Below are 21,387 nucleotides of genomic sequence, written 5' to 3' on the forward strand. Positions count from 1 at the left end.
GCGCCGCGGGGGCTTCGCGGCCGCCGGGGAGGCGAGCGCCAGGAGCGGCCGGTCGGCGGCAGGAGGGGAGCGGGCGGCGGGCTTACCGGTCCATTGTCCCTTCCAGGCGTGAGATTTGGTGGATTTCATCCAGGCGAAAGGCACCTGCACACGGGGCTCCTCTATCGCCCCCGTGTCCGCCCCGTCAGCGAATGGCAGCGCGTCCTGGTGGGGAGGAGGAAGATGAGGGTGGTGGTGATGGTGGTGATGGTGGTGATGCAGGTGCGAGACCCCGGCATCCTCTGTGATGGGGGGCACCTCGTAGGGCGAAATGTCGGGCGGGCTGCCTTGCTCCAGCGCCCCTAAGGCGCCGGGGTACGGAGTCTGCTGCTGCCGGCCCATGTAGAGGCAGGCGGGGGGGCTGGGGTTGTAATCCTGCGCCTGGGCTCTCTGAAACGCACACGACTCCTTGTAGAGCTGCGCCGAGGCGTAATACTGCTCCTCAGTGTTCATGGCTACCGGGGCGGGGGTGTCCGGAGCTAGGGACACATCGGGCTGCTCCCGCTCCCGGCGCCCGGGATGCCTCTTTGACAGCTCGCCGCCCGCCGGGCCCCGCCGCCCTGCCCGGCTCCCGCCGCCTCCCCATAGGCGCCGCTCCCCCCACGTGAGCCCTCCCGCGGCCCTCCGGGGCGGGGCGGGACCCATAAGAGGCCACCCGGGGTGGCCCCACAACCCACAACCCACTTCTCCTTGGCCCCGTGGGGAGGGCGCGGGACCACCGTCGGGGCGCCGCTCCCGCCCGCCCCGCGGCAGGCGCCCGGCGGTGTGGGGCTGGCGGGGCCGGGGGAAGCCGGGGGTGGCCCCGGGGTGAAGTGGGGCAGGGCCGAGCTGCGCTCCGCACGCTGCCGCCGTGCGGGTGGGCTCGGCGAGGGCGGCCGGGGTTCGGCCCCCAGGCCCGCGTCTCCCCCTCCCCGCCTGCGCAAGGGCTGCTCGTCCCCGCGCTCCGCGGGGGCGGCCCGGGGAGCAAAACCCGTGGGGGCCGGGGGACACGGCTCCCGGAGGGGTTTGGCCCCCGGTGACCGTCGGCTGCAGGGACACCTCCGCGTAGCGCTGCGGCGATGGGCAGCGGATGCCCGGGGCAGCCGGGGCGCAGGCTCCCTCGGGGCCAAGCCGTGTGCCGCGGCCGCGGAAGGAGGCGCAGCCCTGCTTTCTGCCCGCTCTCCCCCTGCCCGGGGGGATGCGGCCGCGGGGACCACAATGCTATCAACAGAGCGAGCGATAGGCAGCGGATTGTTTGCCGAAGGGGTAAATTTGGGAGCCTTCTCCGCGGCTTGGGCTGCAATGTGTTGACCCTCGGAGATAATCTGCTCCAGGCTGGTGCCGGTTGACTTGGTGACGAGGCTATGAGGAGGCGGAGAGCTGCCGAAAGGGACAAAGATCATTTCCCTGCCTCCCTGCGCTCGCCCCGGCGGCCGCGCTCGCCGCCTCGCACGCAGGCACACCTCCTGCTCGCCCAGCTCCCCTCCGCGCGCCGCACCGCGCCGCACCGCACCGCTCCGCTCCGCTCCGCTCCGCTCCGCGCCGCCTCGCCGAGGGGTCCCCGAGGGCGGCCCGGGCCGCCACCGCCGGGCGGGGGCTGCTGCTCCTCCCCCGGGGCGCACACACGGGCCCGCGGGCTCCGCCGGGGGGGGCTGCCCGGCGTGCTGGCCCCTCGGCCGGAGGAAACACATCCCCGAGCAGGCGGCGAGGGAGACCTCTGGGCACCTCGCTCACATGCCGGCTTCCGAGGGATCATAAAACCGCCCAGTCCATTACATTTAAAATGAGTTTCCGCTATGAATCCATTCGGGTCCCCCATCTCTCAGAAAGCACACTGAGTCTTTGATTCAATATTGAGCCATTAGGCAATTGCTTTCCCAAGCCATTTAACAGCAGCTCTTATGGATAAATAAACAAAAAAGGCTGTAAACCAATTATAGTGCGGATAGTGAAAAAGTATTTTATTAGCGGGAATTACCGATAGACATCACTGCTCCTCGGACTCCCCCCGCCCCGCACCCTCCTTCTTCATCCCCTGGCATCCCGGGCAGGGGTTCCGGCCTGCTGCGGGACACCCAGCCCCTCCGGGGATGGGGGGAGCGGTACAGCCCGGTGTGCGGCCCCAGAGCGAGCGTGGCTGCAGGGGCTACTCCGAGGCTCCCGCACGGCGACGCTGGTTTCCTCGGGGTGGATCTGCAGAGCCGGGCGAGCTCCCTTAGCGGAGCGCCCCAACCCTGCTCAGCAGCCTTCGCACCCGCGGACGGGATGTCTTCCCCGAGGCCTCTTGCAGACACAGGTGTCCTTTGAACTCAGCCCCCCATTTAATCCAGGTGCCGACTTCTTGTGTATCAAACCCACCCTAAACCCGCGCCCCCAGGCTCCTCCGCGCTGGAGGCCCCCGGAGAGCAGCCCTGGAGCGGGGATCGGGGAAAGTATCCTGTCCCTGTCTGGAATAGGCATCACTGTGCCCCCCGCCCCGGGCCCGGGGCTCTGGGGCACCGAGGGTGCTCGCCCGGTGCCGGCCCCGGCCCCGACGCCGGCGCCGCCTCGGCCCGGCCCCGCGGGGCAGCCGAGCTCCGCGCCGCTCCCCGGAGCATTTACAGCCCCGGGATTTCCACGAGGAACCGGCGCGGACAAACAAACGTGCAGCCATAAAAAACAGAGCAAATTGATTCTTCTCCAGGGAGGACCATTACCCAGTGTCTTAATGCGGTCCTCTCTCTATAACGAACATTTCTAAATAGAACAAACATTTCCCCTCCAAGGCAAATGAATTTCGTATAATTTAGAGCTAATTCTCTTTCATTCTGCCTGCATGAGCAGGTGATAAGGGCATGCTTTGCCGTACTACCAACAAGGCAGCAGGCTGCAGTGCAGGAAAAGGACCCCACTGTGTATCCTGGCATTGGGGACCCCGGGCCCAGCTTGCAGCATGGTGGTGTCTGGCAGTGGGGGTGCAGCGGGGAGGTGAGAGTCGGCCAGAGTCCGAGCCCAGGGACCATCCAGGAAGGATGAAGCCACTGGAATCTGCCTGAAGAGCCCCTCCGAAGTTATGGGTTCTCACATGAAACCTCCGAGCCATGAGCAGGTCTTACCCAAGTGTGTGCCTGGGCTGGGAAATGCATGATGGAGGGGCGCAGACCCTGCTGCCTCGGGGGTGAGCGGGGGTCCACAGACACTGCTGTGCTGTCTCAGAGCAAAGATCCAGTGATCCCAAACCTTCTTCCTGAGCAATGTCCACAAGTGATGGCTAGGGCAGTCAGAACACGGTATGCACATACGATACTGCACCCATCTGTTTTCTCAGGCTCCCAGCATTTTCAGCTCAAGGGGTATTCTGAGCTGTGCAGCTTTTTCTAGCCCACAGTGAATTCCTCCAATTTTTAAGTCTACCCTTAAACCTTATGTGAACCTTTACCTTCCACACCATCCTTTGGCAGAGTTCCACAGATGAAATATCACTGTGTGAAGAACTGCCACCCTTTGCTTGCTTGGTACTTGGCCTCATTTAGTGAGTCTTAATTCTTGTACTGGAAGAGACTTGAGATGAATAGGCGCAGTGAAAGAAACAGAAAGGTGCTGAGTTGCCTTTTTAGCTCATATGTGGACTCCTGCAATGCCAGCAGCTCTTGAACACTTTCAGCAGGTGCAAGCACTGAGCTGTGAGCCCAGGGACCTCTTGAATGCACATTGCCATCTCCCAGCTGGGAACTTCCCCTGCCCTGATTCTCCTAGTTGGTGGCTATGGCAGGCTTGGAGTGACCATCCTCAGTCTATAGGTAACTATATGAAGAAAAGATAGCTGATACTGATGGTGTGTTTATTCCAAACAATAAAGGTACAACAGGGTTTAGTATCTAACCATTGAAACCAGGTAAACAAGCAAATTTAAAACAAGGCATTCATTGCACATAAATTCATGGCTAGAACAAATTAACAAGGGGATGCATAGATTTTCCTTCACCTTAAAGCCTGGCTGGATGTACGCTGCAGTTCGGCTGGAGGTCCCAGGCTTCACCCACAGTAGGACATTTGTACAGCCCCACTCTCACCAAAGTTGCTTAAGGATCTGCTAAGATGGGAGATACTTACAGTAGGTTTCTTATGCCAAGAAACTGAACAAAAATGAAGCTATGAGTATATATCAGTAATTGAGGGATGATAGTAGTGGTAGCAATACTAAGTACTGCAGGCACGTTTTAATTATCCTTAACACAAGAGCAGGGAGCGACATATTCTAGTATCAGTAACAAGTGGTTCAGGTACTCAGCTGTTGCTGTCCTGTAGTGAGACTATGCAATAACCACATGATTGTAAGCCACTGCAATACTTGGATTACCATATTCAATTCAAGTGTTTTTTAAGGACAGGTTAAGATTTGATCACATTGCTTTAGCTCAGTGTTTGTCTAGCAGAAGAGAAGTTGCCTGCATGGTTTAACTGTGTTTTTCCCTATTATACCAAGCCTGAAACTTTGCAATGTAATAGGAACATTGCTGAGTGCTCAGTGGTTTGGAAAGACAAGCCTCATATCTAATATGGTATCCATATGATTTTAAAAGGTAAGCTGTAATATATACATCATTATATATGTAATTTCATCCTCTTCAAATCCAATGGCATTTTTAAAGATCTTACCTAAGATGCTTAATTTAGGACCTTAATGTGAGTCACTGTTTTCTGAAGATCTTGAAAATCTTGTCCACTTCTTCCCCAGTAATGTCTGGCTAACATTACTGCAAGCTGCTGAGATCAGTGAAGTGTAAAACCATCTGGGCACAGCATTTTTTTTTTTCTAGGAAAGGTGACAGGACCATTTTGTTTGCCTTTCAGTGCAAATAATTTGTGATCTTCTACTCAATTAGTTCCCTTTCCCATTACAAATTATGTTAGTTTTATCATACCTCCCACCTTTTTGACTATCAAACTAAAATACAAAATAGCAAGAAGTATAGTTCAGTCATACCTCCTCAGAGGGATCTGGGTTTGATTTTCTAAATCTGAGTAATAATTTGATGACTTCTCAGTGCTCAACTGTTTTTTGGGTTTTTTTTTTCCCTGTTCACATTTTGCCAGAAAAGAAATATTGAAGAAATATTGACTGGAACATGTTCAAAACAATCTCTTTTTCTTTCTCAGCCCTGTTCAAACCAACACAGGAAAACTATATTCATGGCAATGTCCAGCAGTGGGAGAAGGAAAAGTTGACTGGGAAACAGAGCTTTCCCAGGGATTGATTTTTAAAACCCCCACTCTGCTGTATCTAGAAGAAAGGTAACCTTTCACAAAGCTGGTTAATAATCAATAACCATGTGAAAACAAAGCTGTCTTTCCCTCTTAGCACTAATGATAAAAACAAGAGCACAAACTATTCCAGCTGCCTTATAGTAACACTGATTCATCAGCTTTTCTGCAAGGAGCTTTTTTGGTCTCTGAAAGGTTTTGAATTCACCCACTGTTACTTCAGTTTGTTCTTCCTGGCACACATTAGCTTGTTCACATGGTAGGTATGGGCCAGGTCTTGAACTATATGAAGATTATGTAAGCCATTTTGAACAAGACCTCAGGCAGGAAATATGTGGGAGACATGCCTTGGGAAACACTGAGAGTAGGAGAGGATCTTACCTGCATGGTGTCATTTTTATATTTGCTCTTTTACATCTCTTCATTTTTCATTCTTTTCTCTGTTATTTCATTTCATTTTCTAGTAGGAATATCGACTGTCACCAAGGAAGTACAATTTAATTGCATTGTAAGAAGAGCTGATGAATCAGTTTAAAATACTGTGAATCTTTCCACTGAAATGGAAACAGTTTCATGTTGTCTGCCCCACACAACTTTCTTTTCTACTATCTTCCTTTTCTGGTTATTACACCAGATAGGAGTAGAAATATATATATGTATGTATGTATTTAAATATAGATATTTAGGGCAGAAATATAACCCAGAGTGAATTCTTCCTCATAGCCTTTGTCTGCTTTCATGTTTTCCTAGCCCACAAGATCTTCAGGATAGGGGCTGTGTTGTAGAGCAAGTTTTCAAAGTCCAGCCCAGACTAAGCTGGAGTGTCTTGGTCCTATCTTGTTGTACAGGTGGCATTCGGCCTCCTGTTGGCTCACCTGGCAGTTCTCACCACAGCCCTCCCCTGTTGTTTGCCGATTATGACTTTGCCAGACTTCAACCATTTGAAGTGAAATTTTCCATTCTGAATCTCTGCCTCTCACCAAACATTTTGGAAAACTTTCATTAAAATAGTCTGGATCTGTACCAGAATGAAACAAGGAAACAGAAGGTAGTGAAGCATTGGAACTGATCGTACAGGGAAGATGTGGAGTGACAGTCTCTGAAAGTCTCTAAAAACAGGTTAAACAAGCCTCTACCAAGAGTGGCGTAAGCACGGCTGATCCTGAGTTGGGACAGAGGACTGGGATAGCTGACACCCTGAGACAGCGATCCTACACAAGGTTTTCCTGACCTGTTTTCTCTGGTGCTGCATTGTTTTGCTGGATTTAAACATGTTAACAGCTCTACTGGGATGTTCTCCCACAGTAACATTGCTCCAGACTAATCTCTCTGTGCAAAATTGCCCACATTTAGCCAGACTTTGAGCTGCTGCAAATCACAAAGGCTTCACATATGACTCTTAAAACTTAGCAGCTAAGCCCTCCACAACTTCTTTCTACAATGAGAATGTCCCAGCCTTGGGCATGGACCGAGTGAGACCTTCCTGCATTGTAGTCATGGTATCAAGCCCAGAAGTGAAAAGCTGGGGGATGTTCCTATCGCTCCTTCTCCCGGCTATGGGCAGAGTGGAGTGGGAAGATGCTGTATGCTGAGGACATGTGACATGCTCACCCTTCAGGGGAAGCAGTTCAGAGGTCTAGATCTGAGCATGCTCCCAGCTCAAATCAGGGTGAGACCTGGGAATATGCCAGCCTGACCTCTTCCCCCTCCCCTGCGCTGCCTGCAGGGAGAAACCTGGGTGTAAAAGCCAGCAGAGAAGGAGAGTGTGCTCTCCCAGCCCTGCGGCTGGATGAGAAGCAGGATCCGGGCAATGCCACCATGTGCTCCTGCCAGCCAGACTGAGGGAAGCTAACATAACTCTGATGAATCTCTTGGGCTGAACTTCACATAAAGGGTTACTAGCTTCAAAGGTCTTGCTTTTCTGGGTGTAAGGATTGCAGTAGTCTGAAACACTCCGAAGAGTAGGGGAAGCTTCTGGGGAGTCTGGTTTTGAACATCCAAAGCCACAGGAACTCTGCAGAGAGCTGAACTGGGCTCTGGGAGTGCCTTGACCCTCTCCAGTGCTGTCCACATGGACTGTGTCTAAACTGGCGAGTCCAGCAGGGCTTCTCAGTACTTAAACTAGGCATTAGTGATACCTTGTAACTTAATCCCACTTAATCTCACCTGGATTTTGCAAAGGATTTACAGATTTATGGCCCACTTAAATCAATGCAATGACTTAAATCCATTTAAAAATCAGGGTACCCGAACTTCCTTCTCCCATCAGTAAAACAAGAAAATCACATCAGCCCTCAAGGTACTGTATTGTGCAACACTCAGATCCTGCAGAGGGCAATGCTAAGGAGGAACCTGTGAGGAAACCCATCCCACTGTTCTCTGAGCAGGGGAGCAATAAAACATGTGGTGAATAAGACCTGGACTCAAACACCTGAAAAGAGAAAGTAAAACAAATACAGAATTTCTTTAACTGGGTTCTGTCTATATCATGCTGTAAGTGAGAGAAGAATCCTGGGAACGAACAGGAGGAGGACAGGAAATGAAGTATCATCTCACAGAGTATATATACAAGGGCATGAATTGAAATTGTTCATTCAGCTTTCCTACTAGCGTTTCCTTTGTCTGTCTAATACACTACAATGGGTCCAACACTTATAATCATCCAGTGAGGGAAGAGAAATGTATCTGCACCTTATGTGTCCAATCAGTTATTAATACAGGCTGAATTTTAAATATTTAACACATTAAGAGGTGACATTAAGAGACATCTGCCCTCTGAAAACTATTTAGGTTTTCTCATGTTTTAACAACTGAAGGAAAAGAAATTGGAATTTTCTCATGGATAATTCACAAATAAGAAAGTAAGCAAAACTAATTAAAAATATGGATTTCTCATTTACTCATCTAAAACGATCATTGTTTTCTTTGTATATGTAAAATAATCTAAATGTTTATCGCACAGTGCAACACTTATTTGTTTGCTCATTTACTTATAATACAATGACTCAAATGCAATTTAGTTATGCTAAGGATCCACCAAGCCTTAAGTTTTTCCACTTCCCTTCCCTTCCCTGTTTTGCTTTCGCTTTCACTTTTGCTTTCTCCATCATAATCTTTTAAATTGTATTTCCATCTAGTATTTTCCAGTTCCTTATTTATGTATTTCTTTTCTTGCATTTGTATATTTCCTTTTGGTATTTGCACATCTAGATTTATATTACATCAGAAAGATATGTCCAGCCCAAGTTTAAAATGCCAAGTTTGAAGCTACAATTACATAACAGGCTAGAAAAAATCAATGTTTCTATAGAGTTATGATGCACTGTACACACATAATGAGTGTAAATTTGCACATTTAACTGAAAGCTCTAATAGATTTTCATTCCCTTAAAGATGCATGTAGATTTTATTGGTCCTTACCTGAACGCTGGAAAGCACATTTTCAGACCTTGAAACGAGTTTATGTACCTAAACACCACCTGATTTAATGCATCAGCTGACAAGGACAAAAGACATTGATTGAACGTCCTGCGTAAGGTGTCCAGAAGGCTGAAAAAGGCTGTTTCCTCAGAATAATCAGCGAAACTCCACCCAGTAATCATTAACTCAGTATTTGGTCCAAGCTCTAGGAATAACAGGAAGCTTTGAAAAAAAGGCAGTCAGAAAACATTCAGTGTTAATTTAGGAGACTAATTGGCCCTGTCCATTCAGGAAGAGTCTAATGGGAAGAGTCTCTTCTGACAGATTATAAATGTATTAGAAGTGTAGCCAGAAGCCCCATTCCTGGAACGACACCTCTTGACTGAAGGCTCAGCAAGCAGGTGAAAACCCCAAGGGCCCCTTGGTGTACATAGAACACAAGACATGAAGAATTGCTTGGGGGGGGGGTTATGCTTCAAGGGAAAAGATGGGCAAGCTGGAGTAATACAAAAAAACAGGGGAAAGAAGAAATCCCAGTCAGGTTACTTTCAGTTAATTTGAATTTGTAAAAACCCTTGTCTTTCATGCTTGACACAGATGGTATCCGCACTGCCAGTGAATGGACTAACATGAGTCAGCTGTGAGAGACTCTCCTGGATTTTAAATTTCAAAATGACATTCGGTGAGCTCCAATAGAGCATCACCTAGTCACAGAGTTTCTAGCCAGGCATGCTCATTAGATCTTTTGGCTTAAGGCTGCTCCCAGATATTATTTTTGCAATAGTTTTTGCACAATCCATCGGGAAAATCCACATGGCATTACAGAAACATTATCAAGAGTAATTTCATTTTAGCAACCAGAGGAAGTGAGATGCTGTGTTTCAAGAACGTAGCGTGCAAAAGGCCCACAGAAATCAGGGCTATGTTGCCCTGGCACACGCTCAGTGTAGGAGACAACCTTTATTCAGAGTAGCACGCAGTCCAAAGACGTGGAGTTGACCAGGCGTGGAAGAGCCAGCAGAGGCATGGAGGAAGGAAGGGGTCTGCCCAGGTCTCCCCAGCCCTTGGTTGATGTCCTGTGAAGGGATCACGTGCCCCCCCCCCCACCCGTTGTTGTTAGGAAACCTCCATCTGAATAAATGATTACTACAGATAGTAGTTGCCTAAATCAACCTCTTAAACTAAATGATCCTCTTGTGAACCTCAAATGAAATCAACTACTTTAGAGCTCAACTCATTTGCGCAACAGCACTGTTAATAGGATCATCTAATTTATTGAGTAGCCAGGGTCTAGTTAACAGTGCAAGATGCGGTAAGAAGGCAATTAGTGGTCTATTTTGTATGTACATTGGAGCAGACACCCGTATATAAAGGAAGTTCTTCTGGCAGGAACACCATGCTAAAAAGCTTTCACCTAAAATTATATAGCCTGACAAACAATATAAAGAAGTAGATTGCCCAATAAACAAATAAAATATCAGCCATTTATACAAAACCATACTACTTAGACTCTTCAAGCTTGAAAAGGCTGTGTATTTTTCCCCATTAAAATGTTATGATGGTCTGTACATAAATTGTTTTAAATTCAGATTTCATATTACTGTGTTTTCACAGCCTACGTGGATTTAACACTTTTCCCAAGATGAAACATTAGCTCTAAAAAGACATTAAAATGGCACCAAGGATTTCGTTTGCCTCTGGAGCCACGAGGTGCGGGGCCCAGCAGCTGCCAGGCTCTGGTGCCCTTGCAGGAGTCATGCCAGAAGCAATGGAAGAAATGCCGGAGGAAGCACTCGTTTCTTGAGGTGAGGCCACACTGCAAATATCCTCCATGTCCCTCTCTGTGGTTTAGCCCAAGCTCCTCATGCCTTGGTTCTTGGGGCAGCCTTAGATGCTCTGTGAGCCTGGGGGAAATAGGGGCCCAAGTTAGTATTCAGAAAAGCAAATGTGTCCATTCCCGCCTTGCCACTGGGTCTGTCCAGGCTCCCATCTGTGTCCACATACTGCTTCCTACATCAGCCACCCCTCTCAAGACTGGACCCTGGCACAGGTCCCTCTGCCTCCCTGTTCCTACTTCCCCACTTCCTCCTTTTTTGCCTAAGGCTGTGTGTGTTTCAAGTGCACGGCTGCTAATATTTTGTTCACCTTTTGGTGAGTGCAGTAGGAACAGGAATTTGAGAGGGGTGCCTGGTGCAGAGCGCAAAGCCACCTGCTTTTTCCAAGAAGTTTTCCCTGTTGATGTCAGGCCTCTGGGAAACAGTGTCCTGAACCAGAATCAGGAAAGGCAAAGGCCCTCTGCTAATCGCGGGCTAGACATGGGCACCAGGCTGATGAACACAGTGTGTTTAGGACACAGGTCTTCACTCGCTATAAAGGGATGAACTATCTCAGGCTTAGACATCTGTAGTTATGTGAGCTGAATCCTGCCTATGTGTCTTGTTGTTTTAACTTTTTATTATCTGCTAATAAACAGACATGATTGTACAGTACAGCAGTGCATTAGTGCTTGGGAGAGGAAGAAGAGACAGGAAGTTGTGCCCAAAGCTCTTAATCCATTTCTAAACACTGCTATTATCACAGCAGAAGCAATAGCCTGATATGAGCATGATATACATGGTGCATATTCCCCCTCGCAGCCTCCCATTTCCTGCTCTGTATTCCTGGGTGAGGTGCATATGTGGGTGCGTCAGGCCTCTCTCTCACCTTTTGCTCACCTGTTCTCCACCCCAGAGGCACTAGGGACCGTGTCTGGAGCCTGAGCCACTCCAGATGCTCAGCGTCATCTCAGAGGACCCAGGCAAAAATTGTCCTGCCTTCCCCTTGCAGAAGTTGCACCACGCACAGCTGGTACCTTCCTATGGGTGGCATTAGCCGCTCCACCATCCGAAAGCAGCACCTTCCTGGCTTCAGCTGGCTAAATGTCCTACCATTTTGCCACTGCTGAATGTATATTAAACCTTATTCTGTTAGCTGCCTTGTGGTTAGGGTATCTCTCCCAAGAGCTCATGGAGGTGAAGAGGGCTCTCACAAGCTAACAGTGGGTTCAGATACCTTTTTTAAGAGAACCATGTGGTTGGTTGTAAGGTCACACAAATACCCTTTAACTTGTGGCTGTCCCATGAGTGTGCTCATAAGCTTCCCTTTGTGCTCACTATGGCCTGGATGAGGATTTCCTTTGCAGGGGATGCATTTGTGTGCTACAGGAGACACCTGCAGCTGCACTGCAGCCTGCTCTGTGAAAGGCAGCTGCTGCTTCAGACCCTCATTTAGGTCACTGCTCCTGAGTAAACCACTGTATTCATCATGTGGCAAACATCCCTGTCCTCAGAGCTCACAGCCAATATTGCACCAGWTAGCTATTGATCTGAGGCAGCCTGGGACAGCCAGCTCCCAGATGAGATCAGCTTCTCAACCAGTTTGCTCTCTTTCATCAGTGTGTGGGAAGCTCTTCCCATGCTCCAGGATGCCTCTGAAGGATGCAGTTCCCTGACTGAACTAGCTATCTGGCACCCAATCATCTGTCCACAGCCGGACAACACACATTTACCACCATATGCAGTGGGTGTCTCTGCTGTGCCAGAAGTGAACTCCCTCTGGGAGTGCTGACCATTAGAAACCAGGGATGAAATGCCTTGTGCCTCCTCCTAGACACTCCCTGTTGTCTGCTACAGTAGCCAGGCAGCCACCAGCCACTGTTCATCTCGTAGCACAGACACACCAGTGTCTATGTCTCCTGGCTGGAGAGGGTGGATGTGAGCAGTATGCTGCCCTGAGGTTATCTCAGAAAAATATCTAGGAAGGCTAAGAGCACTTCTGCTGACAGGGCTGGGAAGAACAGAGGTGTTTCCTGCCTCATTAAACCACACTCAAGTTCACAGATTTTCTAAAATCATTCTGGCCACCAGAAATCCTGGGGACCCTCCCCAAGACCCTTCTGCCAAACCTGACACCTGCAACATCCATGTGGCCAGGCACAGAGGAGATGGCTTCCCTCCACAGACTTCCCTGCAGCACCTCTGCATGGGCTTGAGAAAACCTGGCTTATATGCACAGGGATCAAGCACAAGTCCATCCTGCACTGGAAACATGCCCTTGGACCAAGTGGAGGCATCTGCCTTTGCTCCTGGATTTCTTTCAAGAGTGTCATTTTTTCCAAACTGAAAAAGAATTTGAGCCATGAGTCTGCTATGATCAATCAAATCAGGTCTTATGCTGGTTTCCCCTAGGAGACACTATCAGCTTGAGGCCTTGAGCTAAACAGTGGTCTGAGCCTTTGTCACCTATGGAAATTTCCTCCAACCCATGCAGTGGACAGCAAGCAGAGGGCTCTCGTGCTCTTGTTCAAGCACAGCACAGTCTGAGTCCCTGTTGCAATGCACGAACACGCTGCTTGCAGGCTCTGCCTTTCATTCCGTTGTGCAGCTCCGTCCCCAGCACTTCCAAGGACAGGGTCTGGATCAGCCCTGAGACCCTAAGAGCTGGTCTATTCCCAGAGGGAGAGTGGTCTGTCCAGGATCCTCCTGAAAATGTGTGCAAAAAAACAAAGCTTCCCCTCTTTTTTTGAGTGCATTTTCAGCAGAGGTTTGCCACTGCATGCTGGAAGGAAGAGTTGCCATTGCAGCCTTCTGGGAAGGGCAGGTGGCATGCATAAGCAGGTGGCCATCTCAAGTGCTGAATTTGTCACAAGTCCTTCCGCTGGCTCAGTGCATCAGTTAACACCTCTCTTTCCACCATCATAGACGGGCAGACAGACCTTTAAATTCATCCAAGAACAGGTCCCTGTTTGACAGGGACTATCTGAGCCATATCCATAAGGCTTTGGTTGATCCTCTCCCTGCTTCTAGCATAGTTGTTTAGTGTGCTCTGGGAAAGTTGTCCCTGGCTCCCCAAATCAGCAATGATGCTGGGAACTACTTTGCTGCACATCTCCATGCTCAAAGCTACCCTGCTGTCCTAAAGCTTTCAGTGGCTGCGACAACAAGATGAACCTTGCATTTATAGGCAGAGAAAGGGTAGCTGGAGATGATCACAAAGTACTTGTGGAGAGGCTTGACAAACATCCTCTTGGAGACTGTGAAGGCTTTTTTTTTTTTTCCTTTTTTCCCCCAGATGTAAATATATGTTTTTCAAATTGCATACAAACGAGGGAGAGATTCAGTGATTACAGATAAGCTTTGCAAAGTGTTTAGTGAGTGCAGAAGAACACCATCCATCCCTGGATGTTGGCTGTATGAATTCAGTTAAACTTTTTAAAGAAGTATCTAGTGATAGTGGTGGTCAGGGAGTGAGGTCATAGGAAGCTCAGTTCAGGCTGTTAGGATGAGCACAGTAAGGCTGTGTGTGCTGAAGCTGTCATCACTGGTGACAAAAGGTGTGACTAAATGTTGCCTGTTTGAAGGTGACGGGAGGGTCATTCTGGAGGTGTTATAGGAAAGCAGTCTGTAAAGAATTCAGTGTCAGCAGGGAGATAAATATCTCAAAGAAGGGCTGGAGATTCTTTGGTTTAATGCTGAATAAAAAGCAAAACTGACAAAACTGTTGGGGAGGTGTTGTTTGTATAAAAATAATGGCCAACCCAGAGCAGGGAGCCTGTTCTGGAGCAGGACCAGCAGCTAAAATACTCTCCTGATAAAGGGGACTGCTGACTCAAAAACCCTGCTGCCTGAGAAGCATCTCGGCTCATGTCCACAGCCAGTCCTCAGCCTGCTGAACAGATGTTTTCAGAGATAGAGTAATTTAGGGTGCCATTTATCTCACCTAACTGCGGGTCCCCCTCAGCACAGACAGGCTAGTGAGGAAGCATCTCAGTGTGATGGAGGAAGTCCCCAACTGGGCAAAGCATCCTGAGGCATCACTAGATGGTTATCCTGCTGATCTACTCTTCTCTAGGCATTCCCTGGCCATTTCTGGAGAAAGGGTACCCAACAGGAGAGATCTTCAGCCTGACCTGCGCAGTCATTCTTATGTCCTCTTGTTCCTAGACATTTCCAGTATGCCCATTGCCATCTGAGCTAGTTGTCTTGACCCACTTTCTACACAGTTGACAGGGATGTTAGGTTTCAGACCTCTCCTGGTGAAGCAGGTGCCCCAAGTAAGAGAGACAAACACCTCCCAGGAGGTGCCGTCCCCAAAGACTGCAAGGACAGCCAACGGGGACCAGCACAGCTGGAGGCATCTGCTTTATGGCCAGCAAGAGGAAAAGAGATGGATCTCACCCAAGGTCAGTCTAGACAGAAAGGACAATTTAGATGCCAAGGGCTGGTCCACACTGTGAGGTGCAGACAGTTATGTGTCTACACAGTTCTCTTCCAAGCACCTGCATGGGACCAGCTTCCCTCCAGGAAGCCATGCAGACTACAAAGCTTCAAATGCTGCGTAAGTGCCTTTCCACACAGAAAGTCCCATGAACTGCACTTACTGACCCTTAGATATGGGGTGACACCTCTTCTGCACATACGGAAAGTCAGGCTTTTGGTTAGGTGATGTGATATTGGAACAGGGAGAAGGGGATAGACCTGGACTAGAATTGACCTAGAGTAGTTCTTTGAACATYGATGAATGAAAATTATAAATATTCCATGCAGAAAACAAACATTATCTTGTTATTTCTTTGTACTCCCTTATCCATTTCTCTCTTACCTACCCATCTGGCAAACTCTGTGACCACCATTTTAGTTTAGGGATTTGGAGACTTGTGTAGGAAATCATACCAAGGGCTTCTCTATACAATTATAATTCAGATGATAGTTATTATTAGCCAAAAGAATCATTAAGAGTAAGAATGCTTGCTGGATTACTAGCAATGTTTATGTTGTCAGATACTGACAGACAAGCAAATGATGTGCCCTCAGCAATTTTTTAGTTAGAGACAGTCAAAGAGAACCATTTCAACAAGAGAAATACACAACTTGTTACAAAAGAGATCTCTTTATTAATGTTGAAGCCTTGAATCACATCATTTTAGGTGCAAGAATCTCTCTAGGTGCTAAATATTACATACTGAACATTAAACTTTTACAAGAAAAGACCCCAAATTTCATAAACAAGCAATAGACCAAGCTTTCTTACTCATGACAGGCTGGTGAGATAACCAAATCAAACTAGCCCTGGACACAAAATGGGGAGGTATTTGTTCTTTAAAAATATTTATTTCTTTTCCTCAAAATGTAACACCCAAACTCTTAGGTCTTCAATCAAGAAGCCTTTGACATTCTCATTTTTCCAGAAAAACCTGAAAACATATCTTGGAAACGTAGATGCTTTCCCTAAGATAAAGAAGCAAACACATTCTCAGAAATAACCAGAATCCTTTCTTCCACTGAAAAACACAGTTTTGCCAGAGCATTCGGAGCAAGCCTCTACATGCAGCTCACAGTAATCACCACCGTCCAGGGCACAGACTGTTACCTGAGTCTTGCCTCTCATGATGACCTGCACCACTGATGGAGATGGCAGGCATACTCTGCTTCACCAGGGCCTGCAGGAGCTTGCAGTGTCCAGATTGGGGCCTGTGGAAATTGTGTGGGAGGGCGGGGGGAATAAATGAGAGGAAAAGCCCACTTTGATGGCCCTTAAGATAATACTGGCCAAAGAGTATCCCTGTCTGAGTACTGTAAGCTGCATTACACCATGGCTAGACTCCACTAGCACCATTTTAATCAACAGTAACAGTAAATAATACATATTAGTGCACAACAGTGATTTTTTTAAGCTCCAAAGGGAGAAGAAAACTAAACTGAAGACTTAAAGGACAGAAGACTCTTTTTTCTTGACATAACAAAATCACGTCATCTGTAGCCTTCTGCTTGGTAGTATTATGTCAAACAGTTATTTGCAGATACTATTTTTAGACAGAAGGATCTGTGTATTTGATTTTTCCCTTTGGCTGTTCATTGGCTGTTGTTACTAACACATCAAGTCTGTTAAAGTCCCATTATCTTTCTGTCCGTTCTGGGCAGGCTAACCGTGCTGCTTGCTCCCATTTTCTGATGCTGGTGGAATCGCAACCATGTGAGTCATGCTGACACATTAGCTTCCCTCTCCTTCTTTGCAGAAGCATGTTGGCAGAAGCAAGGGGTTGTGTATGTTGGGTTGCTTTAGTTCTTGTATCAGTCTGAAGACTTTTCCTCACAAAAATATCATTACATTCCACCCAGAAGGGACAATACCTACAAATGTGAAGATAGCTTATTCCTTGTGAATGTCACATAGTGAACCTTTGAAACAGCAAAAAATCTAGGAAAACCTAGGCAAAAAACTCTAGAACTTAAGTTCAAACTAAACAGATAAAATGTTGGGGTTTGTTGGCTTCTCAAATCATTTGAGTTTCAACATTTCTAGAGGGCAGGATTATGATCTGTGTCGTGTATTTTGGTCAAACTGCAAGAGAAGGAACTCTACAATGGACACAGGTGACTTCAGGCATTTGATTTCTTCAGTAACACTTCAGAGGAAGATGCTTTGGCCCCAGAAAAGTGACTCCAAGTATGTAAACTGTCTATACAGTCAATGGAGAGAGGGAGATGCCCTAGAAGGGTGAATCCAGGGAGATCCAGCAAATGAAGGGAGCCCTGATATCTCAGTAGAACGGGTAACTGCTCACACATAGGAGGGAGGAAGCTGCTTAGACCATGCCAGCAGGAAACAGCAGGTATATGTTGGCATAGACACTTTTTCCTATGTTTGAAGTGGAATTCAGAGCACTATATAATCTTTGAAGRGGGGAGGCCTGCTGGAGTGCCTGCAGCACTTACCAAGGACATTGGAGACTCGGACTGCAGGCCAGCTGGAAAGGGAGCAAAATCCCATATCCTTGATTCCAGGTGAGTGCCTAACCACAAGATGGAAACAAGTGGGAATGAGCTTTTCGTCCTGCCAGACCCCTTGAGCAGGTCATCTGCAGAGCTCCCTCCCACAGCATCTCTCCAGGGGAAAAGACACCTGTCCAGGTAGTCTGGAAATCCTTGCTGGACAACAAAAAGCAGGAGGTCAGAGTTCAGGTTAATGTTTGATACATTGAGGGCTTTTACACGGACATTCAGAGCCACAGTGGGTTACTACGGTAGCACCCCTTGTCAGCTGTCTGCAGAAGTGACCTCTGCCTCTCACCTTTAACAAATGTGGCGAGAAGAGAATGTGACCTTGATGGCCACTGTTACTGCAAGTCCACCTTCACCAGCTGTGCACGCTGACACATTGAGCAACTGATGGAAGCATCTTATGCATGTGTTGTTACAGCATCTTTTGCTAGAGTGGCAGAGCAGAAGATCTCAGTCTCCCCCATCATATTTGCCAGCAGTCATCTGTAAGAGACCTCAGGGCATTATGCTGTGTTCCAGAAATTTGTATAATTTGCCATCCAAAGCTCAATCCTTGCATTATTCTAAAATTGAAATCTAACAAAATATAGGAAATGTGATTTATGGAAATAATTAAGGCCATAGTTCTAACAACCAGTTCAGTTGTTCCATGACACATGATGAAAAACTGGAAAATATTTCACCAATAGCAATGTTTATATTTGTATAACAGGTAATCATATCACTGGTGTGTATGTGTTTGTGTGTGTGTGTGTCTGTGTGTCTGTGTGTCTGTGCGTGTATTTATATATTCTGAAAATAGACAAACAGCAGGACAGGTAACTATGATGCTGGAGTACTTATCTGTCTGCCTATATATCGAACAGCCCATCCATCTTCCTGCTGCTGCAGGTCCCAGAAGGTTGCTGTGATAGAAAGTACCAAGATAAATTTGTCGGGATTCATCTGGCCAAAAGATGTCCACAGTCTAGTGTCCTCATGCTCTCTTCAGAGTCAACAGAGAAAAATATCTACAAGAGATGCAATTCATGTCATATTAAAATGAATGCCATTGTCTCAAGAGCCTGGGAYGCTTAGCTCTGATCCTATAGACACCTGGAGTAACAAGATAGGACACCTCCCCCCCGCCCCATTTCCTACCATGGGATTTGCTTGGTTTGTCTTTGTTGTTTTTCTGATAAAGCTGAGAATTATTCTAACAGCTGTGCAAAGAGAAGCAGGCCAGGGACTCAAAGGAGTTGCCTGAAGTGAAGCTCCTGGACCCACATTTCCAGATGAAAAACTGAGGGTTGGTGGCTGTTCCCCAGCCCCTTAGCACTCTGTATCGACCAGAGACATGTGGTGCTTCTCTCTTCATGTGGCAGAGAGTGACCAGGATGCTGGGTGCCTTTGGCACCTGAAACTGCCTGAGCATGGACTACCCTGGTGCTCCTGTCAGCTCAGCCATCTCCTCTGTATCAAATCACAACGTGTTATGTCCTTCAAAAGTGCTGAAGAGGTGGTAGCTCCTACCAAAAATGATAGAGGCTTTTATCCAACCAAAACCCCTCCAGCACATAGCTCCCCAGGTTTTTGGCTAGGCAGTCAGGGGAGGCACGTTTCTGCTGGATCACTTTCACTGTGGGTCTCTTCCCCAAGCTGGCTCATACATGGCCTTGTGCAATGCAGCACCAAGATGCGAAGGAGTACCTGGAGGCAGAGAGAAAAGGCAGCAGTGATGTAAGGCAGCATGATGCCAAGAAGATACTCACCAAAGCATGTCTTTAGCAGGAGGGTCACAGGGCTGTGCAGCATCAGGCCAAAGACTCGCAGCAAACAGGGCAAGGTCTCAAAACTTCCCCTATTACCCGAAGGCTTGGCCTGATTCAAAGCACAACTCATGCCATCATGGTTGCTCATCTCCCCCATCAAAATGATTCCTGCTGAGGGACTCCACTGAGCTTTCACATCTCTCCAAGCCAAACACCATATTATGAAGTGAATGCTTCTTGCTTTATTTTCCCTGCAAAAGAAATGTCACCATCAAATGCTCTCCTAAAAGAACTGAGGAGATAAGCAGATTAGTTCTTCAAGATTACCTTGAAACTGTTTTTTACWGTCATTCTGATAGTGGTTCATATGACTGAAGTTCATTGTTTGATTACATGATGGCATATTAATTGCAGTATTCTCCAGTAGCAACAGGTCATGTTTGAGTACTCCAGCCTCCAAGTCATCCCTGAGTTTGTTTGGTTGCCAGCTCATCTGATGTCTATGGAAAATTAATAAAGATATGAGCTCTCTATTCTCGCTGTTCTTCTTGCTTAGTGACTGTTTCTAGCTATGGATCCCAGGAGCTTTACATACATGAGTTTACAGAGACTGAAAAGAGGTACTGCTCTGCGTTGCTACCGATCAGCCAGGAGATGACTCTTGTGCACTGTGCAAATGAGTTCACATGTTGGCAAAGCAACGGAGAGTCTGTCTGAATGAATGAATGAGTGAAGCTGAATTCTCAGAGCAATCCTCCATATGGACAGCTGAGACATAAAGGGTCCTAGAGCAAGGGAAGGGAAAGGGGAAGAAAAAGTCACAGCTAAATTAGGCCAGTTATCAGAATTAAGTGTTACAGGGAAGCTTGAAAACTAAATTTGCACTTAAAATTTAAGCCCTTTTCAAAAACAGGTAGGGGGTAGAAAAGGAGAATTCACCCCAAAATATCTAAACAAGGCTTAGTCAAAGGGTGGGATTTGCCTAAAACACTTGATCTCAGCTCTGGGAGCTGTCTAGGGAATCAGCTGAACACAAGACTTGTGAGCTAACTGGAATACAGGACCCAAGTTGACATCCAAGCAATGACATCCCAGGTGATGTAGGTGTTAGGGGTTGTTGTTCTGTGTTTCTGTATCTCTCCTCAGGTATAGAAACTGGTTTTGTAAGCTTTGCATTCCAGTAATGTAAATATATCTTTACTTTTACCTAAAGAGCCGCCTTATGCGCAGTTATTTGGGGGGACTGGGGGGGGAGGGCAGCGCAGCAAAAAACATCAGATTGTTTTGGTTGCTTGACCTATGCCACAGATCCAAAACAACACTAATGGTTCCCAAAAGTTTGCAGGTGCTTGCCCTCTGAAACACTACAGGTGGCTTGGAGTGTGATAAAAAGGTGATCCTATTAGGTAGATTACAGCAAACATTAAGCAGAATGTCTTGGTCTTGCAGTTCAGCAATGGGGAAAGGATGTGGGTCCCCAGCATTCAATACAATTTCTTATGTAAGAGGTAGGGTCTAACCCAGGTTTGGCCCTTCCCACATGTGTGGAGCACATCCCTCCTGCACACAGTGTCACTAGAAGAAAACCACACAAGAATCTTTTCTTAAACCAATTGCAGACAGGGCTACTACAGAGGGCAAAAGAGAGCTCCCAAGTAAGGCTGCTGAGGATCCCTTCAGTGTGGGGTACGCACAGCGCAGGGGGTTGAACAGCCCTCCCCACACCCGGTGCCTACCAGCTCTCTCCATGCTTCAGGGGCTCCAGCTTCAATCACACGCCCACGGGGGGATGAGAGCAGCTCTCTGGAGGAGGAAATCTGCCTCAGGATGCATGGATGGGAAGAACAGGGTGACACTTAAGAATACAAAATGGTTTGGCTGAGATTCAGGTGTCCAGACATAGGCACTGTGTGGGCTACTCTGTCTGGCCTCCAGCTGCTGTTTTGCAATGAGGCAGTCTCCCATCTAAAATGGCCATAGGTATCAAGATGTAGGCAACTGAGTACCTTCCGTACTGCCTCTGAAACACTTTTCTACTGAGTCCTGTTCTTATAAAGAAGATATTTCTATGTTACTCCAGTCTGTGTCTCTTGTTCTTGCGCCCAGGTCAGTAAAAAACATTGGAATGAAACATC

The 21,387-nt window shown here is 47.6% G+C and overlaps 1 protein-coding gene across 1 annotated transcript in view; it reads right to left on the reverse strand.

Annotated features, from left to right (window-relative positions):
* Positions 1-625, reverse strand: part of PDX1 (pancreatic and duodenal homeobox 1) — a 4,103-nt gene extending 3,478 nt beyond the window's left edge. The window contains exon 1 of the mRNA XM_026074305.1: positions 87-625. Within this exon, the coding sequence (XP_025930090.1) occupies positions 87-492 (406 nt within the window). The 5' untranslated portion in view covers positions 493-625. The remainder of the gene's footprint in view (positions 1-86) is intronic.
* Positions 626-21,387: the final 20,762 nt, after the last annotated feature.

This window comes from Apteryx rowi, unplaced genomic scaffold (assembly GCF_003343035.1).
Source record: "Apteryx rowi isolate R43461 unplaced genomic scaffold, aptRow1 scaffold_386, whole genome shotgun sequence".
Taxonomy (NCBI): Eukaryota; Metazoa; Chordata; class Aves; order Apterygiformes; family Apterygidae; genus Apteryx; species Apteryx rowi.